The sequence below is a fragment of the Denticeps clupeoides genome, chromosome 6, assembly GCF_900700375.1.
Source record: "Denticeps clupeoides chromosome 6, fDenClu1.1, whole genome shotgun sequence".
In the NCBI taxonomy this organism is placed as follows: Eukaryota; Metazoa; Chordata; class Actinopteri; order Clupeiformes; family Denticipitidae; genus Denticeps; species Denticeps clupeoides.
In genome coordinates this window covers 574,031-592,136 of record NC_041712.1, presented here as the reverse complement: position 1 = coordinate 592,136, position 18,106 = coordinate 574,031, and the positions used below count along the sequence as shown (strand labels likewise).

At 38.8% G+C, this 18,106-nt stretch overlaps 1 protein-coding gene across 3 annotated transcripts; it reads right to left on the bottom strand.

Annotated features, from left to right (window-relative positions):
- Positions 1–1,224: 1,224 nt before the first annotated feature.
- On the bottom strand, positions 1,225–17,504 carry nectin1a (nectin cell adhesion molecule 1a). Of its 3 annotated transcripts, XM_028984948.1 has the most exons (8): positions 17,252–17,503; positions 7,723–8,094; positions 7,196–7,495; positions 6,929–7,046; positions 6,349–6,500; positions 4,085–4,232; positions 3,882–3,945; positions 1,225–2,224 (listed from the first exon to the last, which is right to left on the bottom strand). In XM_028984948.1, exons 1-8 carry the CDS (start codon positions 17,298–17,300, stop codon positions 1,994–1,996), a joined length of 1,434 nt encoding a protein of 477 aa, XP_028840781.1. In that variant the 5' UTR covers positions 17,301–17,503; the 3' UTR covers positions 1,225–1,993. The 3 variants fall into 3 exon arrangements, with proteins under 3 accessions (XP_028840781.1, XP_028840780.1, XP_028840779.1); XM_028984947.1 differs by lacking the exons at positions 1,225–2,224; positions 3,882–3,945 and adding an exon at positions 4,984–5,431 and having other exon boundaries at positions 4,100–4,232; positions 17,252–17,504; XM_028984946.1 differs by lacking the exons at positions 1,225–2,224; positions 3,882–3,945; positions 4,085–4,232 and adding an exon at positions 4,974–5,431 and having other exon boundaries at positions 17,252–17,504.
- Positions 17,505–18,106: the final 602 nt, after the last annotated feature.

Genomic DNA, 18,106 nt, shown 5'->3' with positions numbered 1-18,106 from the left:
TATGCTAGTTAAACTGGGTCCAAATGGGGGCCATAAAGCCAGATTTCTAACAGTGAATTAAAAGAGGTCATTAAGCTATATGAATTTGTTTATGGTTTTTCTCCATAATGATATGAAAGATCTGAATTGTGACTAATGTTATTTCTTTGTCATCATATTTGTCAATAGCCTTTACTTTAATGAAGATCTGATCGGATTTATGACATATTAATGCTAATTGCTTCACATACTTGTATTTCCATTGTATATATTCATAACATAACAATATTGCAATATTTTCAGTTTGATCCAAAATGCTTCTAAATCTGATGCACTGATGTACTATTCATGCCCAGCTAGATTATGGGTTAACATTCATTTTAGTCTAAAAGTTCCTAAAAAGGATCTCACAGTTATTTTATCACCATGAAAAAACAGCAATTGCCAAACAACTGAGCTCATTTATAATTAAATAGTGGAGTCAGATTTCATCATGTACAACACTACATCATGAAGAGGATGAGTGAAAACTGATCAGCCCATGAATTCATTTCAAATGTTTCACATTTCACTATTACACAAATACACACACACACACACACACTTTGTATAGCTTCACTTTTAAGGTCTGCCGTTGTGTTCCTCAATCAATTTTGGAATGTATAAAAATGCTCCATCAGTTTACGCTGTTTAGGTGATTGTTTAGGTGATTGGTATGTGTTCTGATGCCTTATTGGGGCTCTTGGTGGTGGACACAGGTCAGCAGGACAATCTGCAGCTACACAGCTCTATACACACTCAAATCACTTGCACTTGCCTATCTTTATGCTTCAAAATATCAACTTGGAGCCTAATATATCCCACCCACTGCCAGGTACCACTGTAAGTAATTTACAGTGTTCACAGTGTTCCTCAGTTTACCTCTCTCTCTCATAATAATGTTATGGCTAATTGGTATATAGGCCTGGTGGTTGGGGACACGACCCTGTGATCAGGGGTTTGTGGGTTTGGGTCCTGAGCCGCCAAGGTGCCACTGCGCACTGCAGCCCGTGCGACTGCCATGGCTGCCCACTCCTCACCATGAGTGATGGGTTAAAAACAGATGACACATTTCATTGTGTGCTGTGCTGCAGTGTTTCACAATGACAATCACTTTACTTTCACTTTAACATTTCTAGAGCACAAGAAAAAATAAAAAGAACCACAATTTTTTTATTTATTATTTATTTACAAAAATACTAAAAATTGTAATTGTGAATATTATTGTTGCAGGTGGTGAAATCTTTCATATAATAATATGTTGACACTTACACACAGTACGAAAATGATCAATGTAACACATTTGTGACCTATGTTTTAAATATGCTGTAATACTGTCAACAGGAGAAACACAAGTGAATACATTAATTACACACATGTAAAAACAAGATGACATTTTTGTTGATGCAATGTAACTGACATCTATCTGCCATTTCAAACACACTTTTTTATTATTATATTATTTAATTTGAATTTGTACATTAAAGTCACAAATATTATAGATGTTACTGTCTTGCTGATAGGCTTGGCATTCTGATCACAGCCTAATACTAATCCTGAGAGAAATCCTCTGACCTAATATATTATATTGAATATGCACACAGACACAAATAAAAAAAATATATATAAATATAACCGAAATAACTATATAAGAAAGTGTAAAAAATCTGAATAACAAAATAGGCGGTAAAATATGTCCACATTTCAGCAATTCAAAGCAGTTGAGTGATAGAAGGCAAAGAAAGAGAGACAAAAATGATAGTCAATCCTTCCTCAAAACATCATATGTTGCAGCAAGTGCCAAAACCACTTCCCACCAGGGAAGTTGAACAGAAATAATGATCTCCAGACCATAAAAATGCAAATGTGCATAAATACAACACTGTATATGTATTAAATCATATTTGCACATAAATGTAGAAAGCTTCTTTGTGAGTTAGACTTAAAAACAGCATTTACATTGAGAGAACAGTCTTTAAACATATTGTTCTTTTGGAAACATAAATGGAGGGATGGAGCCTGGGGTTGGGTACTGAAACACTGGGCTTCGGCTGCTGTGTTGAGAATAGGGGTTTTGGGGCAGGTATGTAAGTGGCGGGTGAATAGGAGGGGAGTGCTGCTCCAGATAGTCGTCTTTGTTACAGGCCAGTCGATAGCTCACATAATCAGCTGTGTTGGGAAGCTCATCATAGTACTTGCCTGGATTCTGTGGGAATTAATGATTGGATGAACACTAGATTTCTCACTGCACATGAAAATCTGAGAATTTGTATGGACTGTATACAGTACAGGCCAAAAGTTTGGACACGCCTTCTCATTCAATGTGTTTTCTTTATTTTCATGACAATTTACATGTTTTATATTCTAGAATTTTCAAAATAGCCACCCTTTGCTCTGATTACTGCTTTGCACACTGTTGGCATTCATTGAGCCCTTGAATTGTTCTCCAACAGTCTTGAAGGAGTTCCCAGAGATGTTTAGCACTTGTTGGCCCCTTTGGCCCCTTTGTCCAGCTCACCCCAAAACCATCTCGATTGGGTTCAGGTCCGGTGACTTAACTTTTAGTTAAGTACTGTAAGATGGGACATCGCAGGACCATGGCGTTTCTGCACTTTTGTTTTGCATAGCGGCCGTCTGTAAGATGGGACATTGCAGGACCATGGCGTTTCTGCGCTTTTGTTGTGCATGGAGGTTCAACACCTCCGTTTTACATGTCTATGTTGGACGGCATTGCAGAATTTGGCGGCCGGTTCAGACTTTTCTGTCTTTTTCTATCTTTTCCTCCTGTCTTTCATTTTGGTTTTCTCTGTAACATTGGTACCTTTTTACATGCAATATTTACATGTAACTTCAATAATAATCTACTGGGGTTAATAAATTAGAAACTGTTCATCCTTTTAACCTCTATTGTGCCACGCCTCTTTCTGCCAGGTAACATCAAGTTGAACTGGTTTGAATACAGTGCTTTTGTGTGTAGAGAGAGAGTTTTTTACTCTATTCTCCTCAGTTTTTACAAATGGTGACCCCGACGTGATACCTTTGTTTGGATGTGGATCTGCGACCGTAAGTCTTCTTTATCTGAATTTTACTGCATAGCGAGGAATAGAATCTCTGTGCTTTAATTTAAATAAAAAGGATCTACATATCCTAAAAAGCTCAGGACCGTAGAAACGGAGGTATTTCTATATCCAGATCCACTCCGAGAAGGTATAAACATGGACTAATAACTGTATCACATACAATAGGACATGTAGATATGGCTGGTTCAATAGATGAACTAACAAACCAAACTGTAACCAGTAATAACCAAGATTTGTGACATTTTAGATTACCGGTATTACATTGAACATCATAAACCATGTCCCACGGTGAACAATTTGATAATAACTAATCAGGGATTGGAAATTGAACTGTTAAACTTCATAGTTTACAGTTTAAATTAATGTTCAGTATGATCAACATGTTAAGGATCAGAATTTATATTTATGTGAAACAGTTTTTCTCTCTGAACACCTCAACAGTGTAGTAATCTCAAATAATAACTTTTAGTGATAACGGTGGAAATTATCCAATCAGATGGCAACAAGCGGGACTTTTTATTTTTACAGTACATAACTCCACATGTGTTCATTCATAGTTTTGGTGCCTTCAGTGACAATCTACCAATGTAAATGGTCATGAAAATAAAGAAAACACATGAGAAGGTGTGTCCAAACTTTTGGCCTGTACTGTATACTCTTTGCAGAGAATAAAGACCAAAAGCTTTTATTGGTACATTAGTACATCCATTCAGCCGTATGAAGAAGTGCAATAGAGCATAAAAAGTACAGCCCCATTGACGGGAGTAAAAGCCTTTTTCATACCTGGAAGTCATCTGTGCCTTTCTTTTTAGATAAAGCCAGCTTGTGTGTTGGAGATGGGCTGTTCCTGTCAATTACAAAAGAAAGATATTTTGGTGTATACTCAAGTGGAGAATGATCACATGAACTATCCTGTGTCCAATATTTGGGTCTGTCTTTGTTTAACTGTAATTTTAATGCATTAACATAAAATTCCAGTAACATACGGATTACTGTCTGTCTCAGAGTGCCCACTCTGGTGCTGTCTGTTGACCAAGAACACTGCGACAGCCAAGCCAAATATAAGTCCAAGGGCCACCACCCAGCTGAGGATGCTCATCACACCTTCAGTTGAGGACTGAGCTAGTGGGTTCTCTGTGGGTAAAAAGAACAAAACAAGACAAAAAAAAAAAACATATCTAAGGCGAGGAACTAGCAATGTGCATGCTATACACATACACTACGTTATTCTATAAGGTCATTTTTAAGTCAAGCAGAATAGGACTGGGTGTCCTAATATTTCAACTTATAATTATTTATTTTTTTTTAGTTTAGGCACTCACACTGTAACTAGCATGTCTGCATGTTAGTTAGTAGCCTGGTAACATACCCCAGTAACTAGGGGTGGTTGTAGCCTAGTGGGTAAGACAGTCGCCTACGAACCAGAGGAACCAGGGACACAACCATTGTGTCCTTGAGCAAGACACTTAACCCTGAGTGTCTCCAGGAGAACTGTCCCTGTCCTTTCTGATCGTAAGTCGCTCTGGTAAATGCAATAAATGTACATTTATTTAGAAATATGTTTTAATCCAAGCCCCACTGAAAAGACATCTGATGTGTGAATGTGAAAACATCCAGTCTTTCTTATAGATAAACCTGTTTTAATATTCAGAATGAAATATCCTACAACAAATGTTTACAAAGATTGATACAACATTAAATAATGACCACTTACATTAACAGACACTGCAGAGTCAGTATTTGGAAAAAAATTAACAATGTATAAAGCATGCATATTATTGCCATGCTCATATATATGAGAGAAAGAGAGAGAGAGAGAGGATTCTGTCATGTTCCTCTACCACAGACAAGGCGGCATATGATAAGAGTAAACAGCTACACATACCACTCCTCTTTAGAGATGTCAGACACATCAGTTTGTAGATCAAAGTCAACAGAAACTTCCATCCCAATTTCATCTTCAGAAGTAACAAGGTTGTGGTGAAATCCCCACCTCTCCAGTTCAGACTTTGTACTCTGATTGGTTAGGTTATGAACATGCAGACTGGTCACTGTAAAGCTTGATGTCTGTGCACTTAGTTCAGAGCGGTCAGAGTCGATCAGGCCCAGTGGAAGTGGAGGATAGGGAAGTAAGCCCCCAGCCTTCCTGTATCCACTCTCTAATGCTTGCTTCTTGGTGCAGTAATCTCTCTTGAAGGTGTTCTGGCGCCAGTGGTATAAAATGCAGGAGAGTGTAACGGCTGCAAGCAGTACTGATCCTCCCACCATCATGGCTAGTGCAACACCAGCTCCCTGATGATTTTGCATAACCCCACGATGGCCTTTAGACAACTCTGAATAAGATAGGAAGAGCCTGTCAGAGAGGTCAGACTGCAGAATGTACGTATTGGTTTAGGACGACTTTTGGGATACTTGCAAAAGAGCGAATCATGCAGTCATGCTCAAGGTAGAACAAATCAGCATCCCATTGAAGACACACAATGTACACACAGGGCATTCCTATGTGTATCAGGCATAGAGAGAGAGGTTTATGTCCCATCTAAGGAAGAAGCATGTCCCTTGTAAGGAAAATGGTCTGTGAATGGCACGGTACTGTGTTTTGAAAGAACAATTATATCCAGTGCTAGTCCTGGCCTATTTCAATTCTCCTGAAGAAAGAACATTAATTAAAGAGGGCAATTTATAGAGTTAAAATCAGTGTCCCTTTTTTATAAAATCAGCCAGCAGTACTAACTTCAGAGACTGGTCATCTGCCACTAGTATACCTGATCAACTCACCAGAGAGGGTCATCTAGATGGCTCGTGTTATTGCAATATTAAGATACAAATGACAATGACAAGTAATTTTCACATTCACCTGGATTCACGTCTAAGGTCAAAAGCACTGCTATTACAAGTACCTGCATTGCTCTGTGTAGCTTAAAGTTCACTTAAAGGTAACTGACCTGATAAACTGATTGTTCATCATATTTGTACCATGACCTCCAACATAACCCATTTTTCTGTGTTAGCAACTGCATGTTGCATAATCTTCTGCATTATATTCTGAACAAAAATCTAGATCATTCATAAAACCCAAACAGTGCTTTAAAGTTATTTAATTCAGGCTGGTGTTAATGTATTTGTAGTTGTATTTTATTGTGGAAGGATCAATGTCATGCAGGCAGGGAGCAAAGTGTAGATCCATCCAGTCTACTGTAACCCATGCGATGTACACATGCTGACACACTGTTGACACAGTAAGTCCTACCGGTCACAACGACGTCCACGGATGCCGAGCGAGTTCCAATACTGTTGGTTGCGTCGCACACATATGTGCCAGTCAGCTGATAACTCACAGGTTCTTTAAAGAGCAGAATGTTTTCACGGATCTCCACTTTATTTGGAATGGAACCATTTAAGCTGTAAAGAGCATGAGAAGAAAATTCAAGTTTCATGAGGAAACTGGAGACAAATTAAGTGAAGGTGAAGTGATTGTCATTGTGAAACACAGCACAGCACATGGTGACACAGTGTGATGTGTCCTCTGCTTTTAACCCATCACATTTTAACCGGCAACCTTCTGATTACGGGTCCGTTTCCTTACCCACTAGGTCACCATTAGTATGACTCTCATAGTGTTGGACAGAATCTGAATTTCGAATAATATTTAAATAATCTTTGTCTTTCATTCAGTTTAACAAAAGTACAGTTTAGTACAGTACAATAAAAAAAATCTTTAAAAAAATATTTTCTTTTGATTAATCATACTTAATAGGTGACAGAAATATTTTATATTTGAAAGAATTAATGAATTTAACATACTATTTGCAACAGGCAAATGAACTCACAATCTCCACTGATACAATGAGACTGGGGGGTTGGCATCAACTTGGCATTTGAGCTGTACATTCTCCCGGTTCAAATACCAGTTCCCATCAAACCCTTCGATTGTTACCTCTGGTTCATCTGTGGGAAGAAGAAATTCAGGAAAATGTTACATGCTGTTTCATATACGGTTTATTAAACTGAGGGTTTCATAGTTTTTTTGACATCCTGTTTTGCATAATCTTAATGGTTCAGGTGATTAGGAGAGTATTCGGTTTGAATGAGCTTACACTGGATATTGAGGGTCACACTGTCAGTGAATCTCTCGTTATGGTATGTGGTGATGCATGTGAGTTTTTGCTTATGAATCTTCTGGCTGGGCACCACCAGGTAGTCACTGCGTACTGTGATAGTCCCATCAGGATTCCGAGTCTCCTGGGTGTCAGTCTCTCCATCCAACATGGTATCCCATGTGATCACACCAGGAGGTTTCCCATTGGCAGACAGGCAAGTGGCAACTGTCATTTTCGAACTGGAGGATCCTGCCACAATGGTTGGAGTGGAGAGACTCATTTGGATCATGGGTCGAGCTAAAAAAAAAAAAAAACGTAAAAACAAAAATAATATTCTCTACATGCATAGAATGGAAAGAAGATAGTTATTGTTATGTTTTGAACATAAATTCGATTTTATTTCAGTGCTTCACTTTACAAGCATAACTGGTAATCTGAGTTAGTATTTGATTCAGACAGACAGCTATGTTGACAGCTCATGCACGCTTTTGTTTAATGCTGTGAGCCATTCTGCATGAACTCACCGTTGACAGTGAGGTTGACTGTGTTTTCACGGTTTCCAGCTGGAAAGGTGGTGTATTCACAGATGTATTCAGCCTCATCAGACAGCTGTAAGGCCGAGAATGTTATAGTGGTGTCTTCCAGGGACGGCATCGGCCGGCGCACTGCCGGGTTTTTGAACTTGACTCTCTCTCTGAACGGTGGCAGCACAGACACACCTAAAGCTGGGTTGGCAATGGCCACATTCTGCTTGGTGCCATTGATAAGCTTCTGCCAGGTGACCTGTGAGACCTTGACAGGGGGGTTACTGTTGATAAACCGGCAGCTGAGATCCACCTGAGACCCCGCGTAACCACAGCGTGTGGTGTCCATGTCAACAACCTGAGACTGTCCACCTGAAAGAAGTCAGAGAATACATACTTATTGAATTCCTGGGTGCCAATGGAATTATACAGTTCTTACTATTTCTCTATGAGCTTCATTCTGAATGTGTGATGTGTTTACACCAGGTTCACCATGACCAGTCTAAATACTAAATACAGGGGGTGAGTTCTTATAAATAATAAAATATTTATAAAACCCCAGCACCTCCGGTACTGTGGGCAGTGCCGATCGCAGCCATTTAAACCTTTGGAATTTGTGTTGCCAGGTTAGGTTAGGTTAATTTTTTTCTTTGTCCTTCATGGGTTAGCCTCGTCAGCATAATGTAGGATCACTGCTGGACACAACAGACCAGGCATTCGGATGTTATAAGCGCCAAATACATATGTGTAAAAGAAAGTAATGAAAATGAACAAAAACTGAAAAAAAATCGGGAAGGCATCTGGACGTGGCCACACCATCTTGTTTCAGTGGCGTGTTGGTTAGCATTGTGACCTCCCACCTCCGAGGTTGTAAGTTTAAATCCAGGTTACCATTTCTCCAGTTTCCTCCAGCTCAAAATAATGAAATGATACCATTCTTACAGTGCTGTGGAAGTTGATGGTGTGCATTTACACTATAAATAAGGTCAGTGTACTTTTAATGACTTTGCCATACATTTTATTTAACTGGATTTGTAACACAGCTGTTACTTTCTGTCTGACTTTTCTGTTCAATCTACTATGTTTATATTTATTACATTTACATTTATGTAATTTGGCAGATGCCCTTATTCAGAGCGACTTATGACCTGATTTCATGTTATGTGTTATGAAGTAATCAGTTCTGGTTCACTAGGACTCAGGAATACAATCATTTTATTCATTCGTTGTAGTTTTTTTTTTCAAAATACTCTAAGAAATTATTCTAAGTATTCTCTAAAGAGGAAGGTCTTAAGCTCTCATTTAAAAATATTCACCAACTGTTTTTTCTGATCTCGAGGGAAGTTCATTCCACCCTCAAGGGGCCAAGACAGAGAAGAGTCTAGATGAGTGTCATGAGCGGGAAAGATTGGTGATGGAAAGTTGGTTGTCTATAGTTACTCCAAGGATGCATGCAGTTTCAGAAAGAAAAGATCTGTGAGTTGTCCAGGTAAATAGCAAGATCCTGATGTGGTGAAGAATCTGATGGAATGAATATTAGTTCTGTTTGGTGGGATTGAATTTTAGATGATGGGCTGCCATCCAAGATGAAATGTCAGTTAGACATGCAAATATTTTCGAAGCGGCATGTACATCTGAGGGAGTAAAAGAGAAGATGAGTTGTCTGTCATTGGCATAGCAGTGGTAGAATAAGCCAAGTGACGAAAAGACCTCACTAAGGGATCTTGTGTAGAGGAAGAAAAGGAGAGGACCGAGTACTGAGCCTTGAGGGACACCAGTCTGCATGAAGCAGGAGAGTCTGCGTGAAGCAGATGTGGATCCTTTCCAAGTTACTTGGTAAGACCGCTCATCTCTTCAAGATGGACAGGACAGTCTTGTGGTCAGGAGAATGAGAACAGATGAGAGTTTTGCTGGTCTGGTTGCATGTAGCTTCTCAGAAACAGCCAGAAGAACTGTCTCTGTAGACCTGATCTGGAGCCAGACAGGTTGGGATCTGAGACATGTGTTCTGAGACAGATGAAGAGATAGCTGATTGTAGACACAGCACTTAAGAACTTTAGAAAGAAGTGAGAGAAGAGATACTGGTCTGTAGTTGTTGATGTCTACAGTATCAGCAGTGGGTTTCTTGAGGATTGAAGAACCCTCGCTGTTTGTACCAATAGTACATGACTGGATGTAACTGAACCATTTATGACATGAGAAATCAAGGGGGTAAGGTCAGGAGAGATTATTTGGAGTATTGGAGTGTATGTGACAAATAAAATTTGAATTTGAATTGTGGAAGGGATTGGATCTAGTGGACAGGTGGTCTTTTGCATTTTTTTTTTTTAATATTGATCCACTTAATTTTATGGCATTGAAATTATTTTTTTTCCAAGACTAACAAACAGAATAAGAGCTTAATAAAGATAATAATAAAAAAGTGAGGACTTAAGTGTGGTGCAGATGTGAATAAATATTGACTGTACATTGCAAAGTGAAAGAAATGTGCAAGGAGAAGAAACTACAGTATGAAGAAAAATGACAGTATGAGAAATTACAGTATGAGGTAGATGGAGGAGATGCACAATTGAGTTCAGTGCAATTGAGTTCTGTCTCTTAATGATCATTCATTCAGCTGTTAAGGTATCTCATGGCAGTATATGTGGAGTTCTGTACTTAACAAAAAGTGGAGACCTGGCCTCCATGGTCAACGGACCTGAATCCAATCATGATGGATTTGGTGGACTGCAGAGTGAAGGCAAAGGGGCCAACAAGTGCTAAACACCTCTGGGAACTCCTTCAAGACTGTTGGAGAAGCATTTCAGGTGACGACCTCTTGAAGCTCATCAAGAGAATGCCAAGAGTGTGCAAAGCAGTAATCAGAGCAAAGAAACTAGAATATAAAACATGTTTTCACTTATTTCACCTTTTTTTGTTAAGTACAGAACTCCACATGTGTTCATTCATAGTTTTGGTGCCTTCAGTGAGAATCTACCAACGTAAATGGTCATGAAAATAAAAACACATTGAATGAAAAGGTGTGTTCATTTGGCCTGTACTGTATATATAGACGTATGTATATACATACATACATACATACATACGTACATACACATATGTGTGTGTCTGTCTATATATATATATTTTTTTGTTTTTTTTTCAAACTGTAGACCACTTTCTCTGTAACTAAATCTGATGCTTTTTGAATGGCTGCCATTAATAGTACCTCTTTGTAAGTACACTCTAAAAGCATCCCATTATCCCTAGACTACTGAACTGTGAGTAAAATATCTTGACAGCTCTCAAATATGCCATGCCTATACAATAGCTTTCATTTTCCTAATTTAAAATTGTGCATGTTATAGCTACTGAATTGACATGTGCATATAGTATTTCAAAGATAGAAGCTTAATTGGTAGGCTACAAATAGCAGGATTAAAATGTTCTGAATGTTGTATTGCTCTGGCTTATGTCAGAAACCAGCACTTAAAGCCAATCAGCATCAGATAAGGCTGAGGATTTAGTGTGGTAAACTTGTGATGCGTACTGACCTGTAAGCAGGCTCTAACCAACCACAGTCCAGTTTTTAGCATCACTGAAGGCAATAACGTGGCCTTGTATAAAAGGGCAATTTGTTAGATGCCTGCTAGAAACATCTACTATAAGACAGGCTATTATGCATGTGCACTGGCTGATGAAGTAAGGACATATTTCACATGTATGATTTGCTTTTCCTGTCATTTCAATATCAAACAGGAATATATGATGATATATGATGAATATATGAAAACATTAGCAAATGTCAAAATTTCCATTATTTGTGAAATGTAACAGAACCGTCAGCCATTATCACCCAAATGACTCTGCAACACTGTAAAAGTCCATACTTTATTCTCTCAAGAGAGCACATTTAATAATTCTAATGCTGTCCATAAATCTCTTGCCAATGCTGGACACCCTTGTGAAGAGTACAGTGAAAGCGGGTTACAGCTTGTGGATTAACAGAGATGCTGGGGTCACCGGCTGGCTTTTCATGGCTTTAGGGCTGTTCCTGAGCACCACAGAAATTCTGCAAAGCCGTTCAAATTGGGAGGGCCACACACTATAAGTTGAAATGGATGGGGGATTACAGCACTCACAGTATTGAAGTTGCAGGATGCAGTCCAGCTGTGGGAGAACATCAGCCTGAGCTAGTTTGCTTTACCTTTGTAATTCTATCCCGTTCAGAGCTTTGTTTTGCAGCACATCACATAATACTGGCCTGCATAGTAAAGCCCAAAGCTGGAAGATGTGAAATGTCAGGCAACAATTCCACTAGGAACAACAAGAAGCCTAATCTTAGCTGTAATGATAATAGCACATTGTGATTTTCTGGTTATTAGTTAAGATGTTTGTTTAGGTGTCAGAGGTGCCAGATAAAGACCGTGGAACTAACTCAGTATTAATCATGAGCCTACTCAAACCTTGCCCGTAAAGATGTGTTTCATGTTGATTCAGACCATTCCAGGAGAAAAATTATTCTCAATAATCTCATTTGCCTTTTAAAGCCTGTGGTTTAGGGCAGATTCCAAATTCTTTCACTTGCGTTATGAACCAAGGTGTAGAGATGCTACGAGTGGTGAAGTGTGTGTAATAGAGTCCCCATAATGATAATGTAAGAATGTTTACTTGAGGTTTTGGCAAATTTATTAAAAATACAAAAAAAAGAGAAATCCCATGTAAATAAGTATTCGCAGCCTTTGCCCTGAAGCAAATATTGAGCTCAGGTGCATCCTGTTTCCTCTGATGATACTTAAGATGTTTCTGCAGCTTAATTGGAGTCCACCTATGGAAAATACAGTTGATTGGACCTGACTTGGAAAGGCACACACCTTCGAACAGTTGACTGTTCATGTCAGAGCGCAAACTAATCATGTAGTCAAAAGAATTGTCTGTAGACCTCCGAGACAGGATTGTCTTGAGGCACAAGGGTTACAGAAAAGTTTCTGCTTTGAAGGACCCAATAAGCACAGTGGCTTCCATCATTCAAAAGTGGAATAAGTTCAAAACCACCAGGACTTTTCCTAGAGCCTGCCGGCCACCTAAACTGAGCAATCAGGGGAGAAGGGTTCACAAGGCACAGCTCATCACCAGGCCAATATCATCCCTACAGCGAAGCATAGTGGTGGCAGCATCACGCTGTGGTGATGTTTTAAAGCTGCAGGAATAGAGGGAAAGATGAATGGATGAAAACCTGCTCCAGAGCGCTCTTGCACTCAGACTGGGGTGACGGTTCATCTTTCAGCAGGACAACGATCCTGAGCACACAGCCAAGATATCACAGGAGTGGCTTCAGGACAACTCTGTAAATGTCCTTGAGTGGCCCAGCCAGAGCTCAGACTTGAATCCGATTGAACATCTCTGGAGAGATCTTAAAATGGCTGTGCAAGTGAATCCTTTTGGGATTCACTGTAAATGTATGAACATTCTATTTGATCAAAATTAGAGCTTCTTAAGATATTTTACCTTCTGAAGTGTCTAGCCCCTGTCTTTTATTTGTCTGAATTACATTTTTAGTCTTGAAATTCCACAGAAAGGAATCTTTTCAAGTAATCTAGCAGGTTGAGGCATAATGATAGATGATAGATTTTAATTGGTCCAGTTTGAAGCAGTCCTAAAAGCACCACCTTTTCACAAAACAAAAGTAATTGAGAAATTGAGTTGCATATTTTTGGGTTGAAAAGAATTATATTGGGATGGAAGTCACCACCAACAATATATAAAAGAATGGCTAGATTGTTCTTTGACTTATAAGGTTTGAGGAGGACCATTCACAAACTAAAAAATGCACCATCTCAAATGCACTCCATCCCAAACAAACCATAACCCAAGTCTTGTCTACTCATGATAGAGTCATTCCTCACTTGTCTGTGGACATCAGTGAGAATGATAAAAATTATTCAAGAATGTCACAGCTTTAACTGGACTGTAAACCGTAAACACGCAAAAATCCACTTTCAAACAGCCATGCAGTTACATTTACATTTACATTTTACAGCATTTAGCAGACGTCCTTATCCAGAGCGACTTACAACGTGCTTTCAAGTTACCATTGATGAAGAGATCAATTCTGGTTCACTAGGACCCCAACTATGAATACATCTATTTAATTCACTCTGTTATAGATTCTGTACACAAGTCTGAAACAAGAAAGTTCATCTAAATATTCTCTAAAGAGGAAGGTCTTGAGCTGCCGTTTGAAAATACTCAGTGACTGAGCTGTTCTGACCTCGAGGGGAAGTTCATTCCACCACCGAGGGGCCAAGACGGAGAAGAGTCTAGAAGAGTCTTTTACCTTCAGAGATGGAGGGACTAGGCGAGCAGTACTGGAGGCGCTGCCAAATAATTTGGAGACAGCTGTGAAACATGAACTACAGGCACCTCACCTCACCTCACCTCACCTGTCCTCTCCAGCTCGCCGTACTGTTGTCACATGCTTGATGTTTTGTTGTGGTCGGACCAGACCTCTCCTAAAACAGGCGTCACGCGTGTACAGAAAAAAAGCACACGTAACGTGTGGTTGTGTTGAGCACGTGCACAGACCAGGCGTTAACTTAATGCCTGGTGGCGTCGGGGAACAGGCGGTATAAATGCCGTTTTTCATAAAAACGCATAAATCCACATGTCAAAATGCAGCCGAATTATGGCCCATTTGGCCTTGTATCTTTCCTTTCCTTCCTTTATTGCTCCGCCCCGTCTATGAGGTGCCGAACTCTGCTAGCATCAGTGCAGAGAGCGACCGAGAGAGAGACTCAATTAAAGTTTATTTTAGAATCAAATGTCTCTGCGTTTCGTGACACAATGAATCGGTAATGAAATTCATAGCTGACTCTTTTAGTAAACATTTTTTATCGACTGTATTGTTGTTGCAGCTTTAGATTTGACTAGATTGAACCCGTTACGGTTACCAGTATATCAGTATGTCCATGATGGCAGGAGTATGCAGCAATATGAACAGAGAGACCATGGAGAAAGAGGAAACTGGGTCAGGATCAGGGAATGAACAGCCTGGTCCTGCTTTGGACAGTAGAAACAACTCCATCCACAAACACACAGACAGATAGCACCTCAGCAACACAGCTGTGATGTAGAAATCAGAAATATTGTGGTTGATGCTGTATGATAAATGGTCTGTGAATCCAAGCTGTCCAGTGGATCTCCTAATCTCTACATGACTACAAGCAATTCATTTGTGTTGGTAAAAGGGGGAAACTCCACAGGGGAAGTTCCGGTTCCCAGCAGATTAAACCTAAAGCTTGTTATATAACTCCTAAGGCCACTGTAATTACTTTTACAGAAAACCAAACTCTGAAAACCCAAGGAAATACTCCCAAAACAAAAGAACGAGTTTAAAAAATCAGTACATGTTACAGTGCATATGAGTGAAATTCTCATGTGCAAAGATTGTCACAATTTAACAATTTAGGTAAAAATATTAGCATATAATTTATCTATATGCATAAATTGTCTATGCAACAAAAAACAAAATGCCGGATATTAGGCTCAGTGTGTTTTTATAATTTTTATCATGTTTCCATTTTTATGCCCACGTAGCGTGTATAGATTCCTTTTTTCTGTTGAAGTTTAGCTTGACGCTCCCTGAAGATTCTATCGTCCTATTATTACTGTTAATTATTCTACTTAAACCAAACGGCATTTACATTTCTACAGCATGTATTGTGTAAGATGCACTAAATGTGTCGAATGCTTGTGTTTGTTATTTGGTGTCCTTGGCCCAGTGGTGTCCCTGTAGGTGACATCGCGTGTTTCCTGTCGGGTGACCACTCAGTGGGAACTCGTCACCCCGCATACCAGAAAGAAAACCATTCTAACCAACCTGGTAAGAAATGCAATGTTGTAAATGTACGTTTTAGTAAAAGGGGTGGGTGGGGTTGACCTCTCTATTCTGACCAATGGTTACTGTTTCCATGTTTGACATTAAACTGTCTCCAGGTTCCCATGGTGTATCGGCTACTGGCCTGAGTGTAAAGAGAATCGTTCTAGCATGCGTTTCAGTGATAAAACCACCAAGGTGAGGGATAAATATTGTGGTTGACTTAGTTTTGATGAAGAGCGTATGGTATTGGTTCTGTTGTAATCTGAAAGTGTATTTTTCTACTCGATAGTGTCCCGGCCAGTCTGTTATTTTCTGGAGATACACCTATAATGATTTTTGCTCTTTTCCTATTTATGTGCTTGGTGTTGAAATGATGTTTTGTTTAGGTAGATTTTGAGGTTTTGTGCTTTTAGTCGAGATTCTCCTGATTACGTGTCCTAGTCTGTTTGGTGCCCTGCGCGAACACCCCCTCCGCCCTCCCCAACACCCACAGGAACATAAGAAAGGTAAATTAACATATTTCATTATAAAACACGTTGTTGGAAACCAAACATATATGGGGCTTTGAGCTTTTCTTGTCCATCTGTCTTAATGTAAACTCCCATCCTCCAACCCAAGCATCACCACAACGTAAACTAGATACTTTAGTGCGCAGATTTGCTTTGTATTTTTGTCTACACTTTTCACAACCCAGCAAAAATTAATTATGAATGAAATGTGCTTTATTTCCTCTTTTGACAGGTTGTGCGTAATAGTAATTTAATAGTAATTTTTTTTTATTCATCAGAGCATTCATTTATGATTCACTTAATCCTGCTAAATTTGGATTTGCGCTGCAAAAATCTTCTAAATCTGGACAGAGAAGAGGCACCCATACATGTACACACACACAGCATATAATAGAAAACATGTAATTGCGATACATATGCTAATTAAAAATATATATAATTAAAAAAATTATGTGTTTGTTTTCAGTCCACACATTTTAAGAAGATGATGTTTTGTTCCAACGGAGTGCAAACTACAGTATTTGAGTTGGGACTTGCCATATTTTGAACTAGATCAGTATGTTGCAATTTTTATGCACCTCTAATATCAAATTTAATGGATTATAAAACCCATGTGTGTGACATTGATGTGACTAATTAATATACAGTTCAGCCATCACTACTTTTTTCTGAACAACCTATCTGACATGCCAATTTGAATAAAAATATAAATTAATGGAATATCCATTTGTGACTAATGTGGTGAGAAGGTTTTATTTGGATCGATTATAGTATTACAGGAAAAGCCATCATAAAACATATTGCATCTAATTAATTTTATTAACTGCACTTTTACGTGTGACTTTGCAATTAAACCTCAAAAAGCTGAACACGTGAACACAGGATATACCAGTAATATTATGCTGCTTACAAATGATAGACTTGTTGATAGACTGTTTATGTAGTTATTTACAGCTAGTTTATCTTCTGGCTTTGAATGAAACATACAGCAACTAATAAAACTAATAAACTAACAAAGCTTGACAATATAAGCCAGGACAGCCTACTGTCTCTATTATTATGCTCATTGTTGATTAACTTGAGATTGGATTATATGACAGACATGACACCAGACCTGACTCTCATATGTTGACATGTGAGACTAATCTCCCGTAGTTCTTACCTGATATCATGAAAGCAACCAGCAGGTTCATCCACATATTGTAATGCATCGTAGACTTTTCTCTGCGAGTCCGTCCCTTACGAATAAATATAGTTAAGGAGACTAGAGTTGGAACTCATCCATCTTTGTGTTTGCAGGAGTCACCATTTCCCTTTAGAAGTTCACTATCATTTCTCTTACATATCCAAGTCTCAGTGTCCAATGTTCGGTGTACTGTTCACAGCACGGATTGAGCAGAAAGCAGCTTAACATGCTCAGCAATTACTGTCCTGTGGAGCTGATAGGCTGCTGCAGCCCCGCGTAACCTCCACCCCCAGCCTGAGCTCTAATCAGCAGCAGCAGCAGCGGCAGCACTGTGAGACAACACTGCACATTTTAACAGTCAATTGGTCTGCAAAGAACATCTCCCACAGTCACAATTCCTTAATATTTTTACTATACCCATAATGTTAATTTCCACACTAGGTTGTGTTCATTATTTTTACTGTGAGTGTTATTAAGTAACATTTAAGTGCTTGTGGTATTGTCTAATGTCCAATCTGTTTATTTGTATTGTTATTTGTACTGTCTTGTATTAATAACACATTGTATTGTTTTAAATTAATATCCTTCTGAAGTCATCTTACCCTACAAAAAAAAACTTTAAAGAAAAAATAAAGAAAATAAATTGTACAAAGAAAATAATGGTACAATGTAAAGGTTGAGGTTGAGGTTGAAGCTTATTGTCATATGTACAAAGTACAGTGTACAGAGCACAATGAAATTCTTACTTGAAAACCCCTCCCACATAGACAGAACATAGAACATGATACATAGAAGACATAGAAGACAAAGTGCAGAAGCAATAAATAAATC

Coding starts and splice junctions, on each gene's coding strand:
- nectin1a (XM_028984946.1), bottom strand. CDS start 17,300: ATGCATTACAATATGTGGATGAACCTGCTGGTTGCTTTCATGATATCA. Junction 7,047..7,195: donor TGTGACCCTCAATATCCAGT/GTAAGCTCATTC, acceptor TTCTTCCCACAG/ATGAACCAGAGGTAACAATC. Junction 6,501..6,928: donor TCATTGTATCAGTGGAGATT/GTGAGTTCATTT, acceptor TGCTCTTTACAG/CTTAAATGGTTCCATTCCAA.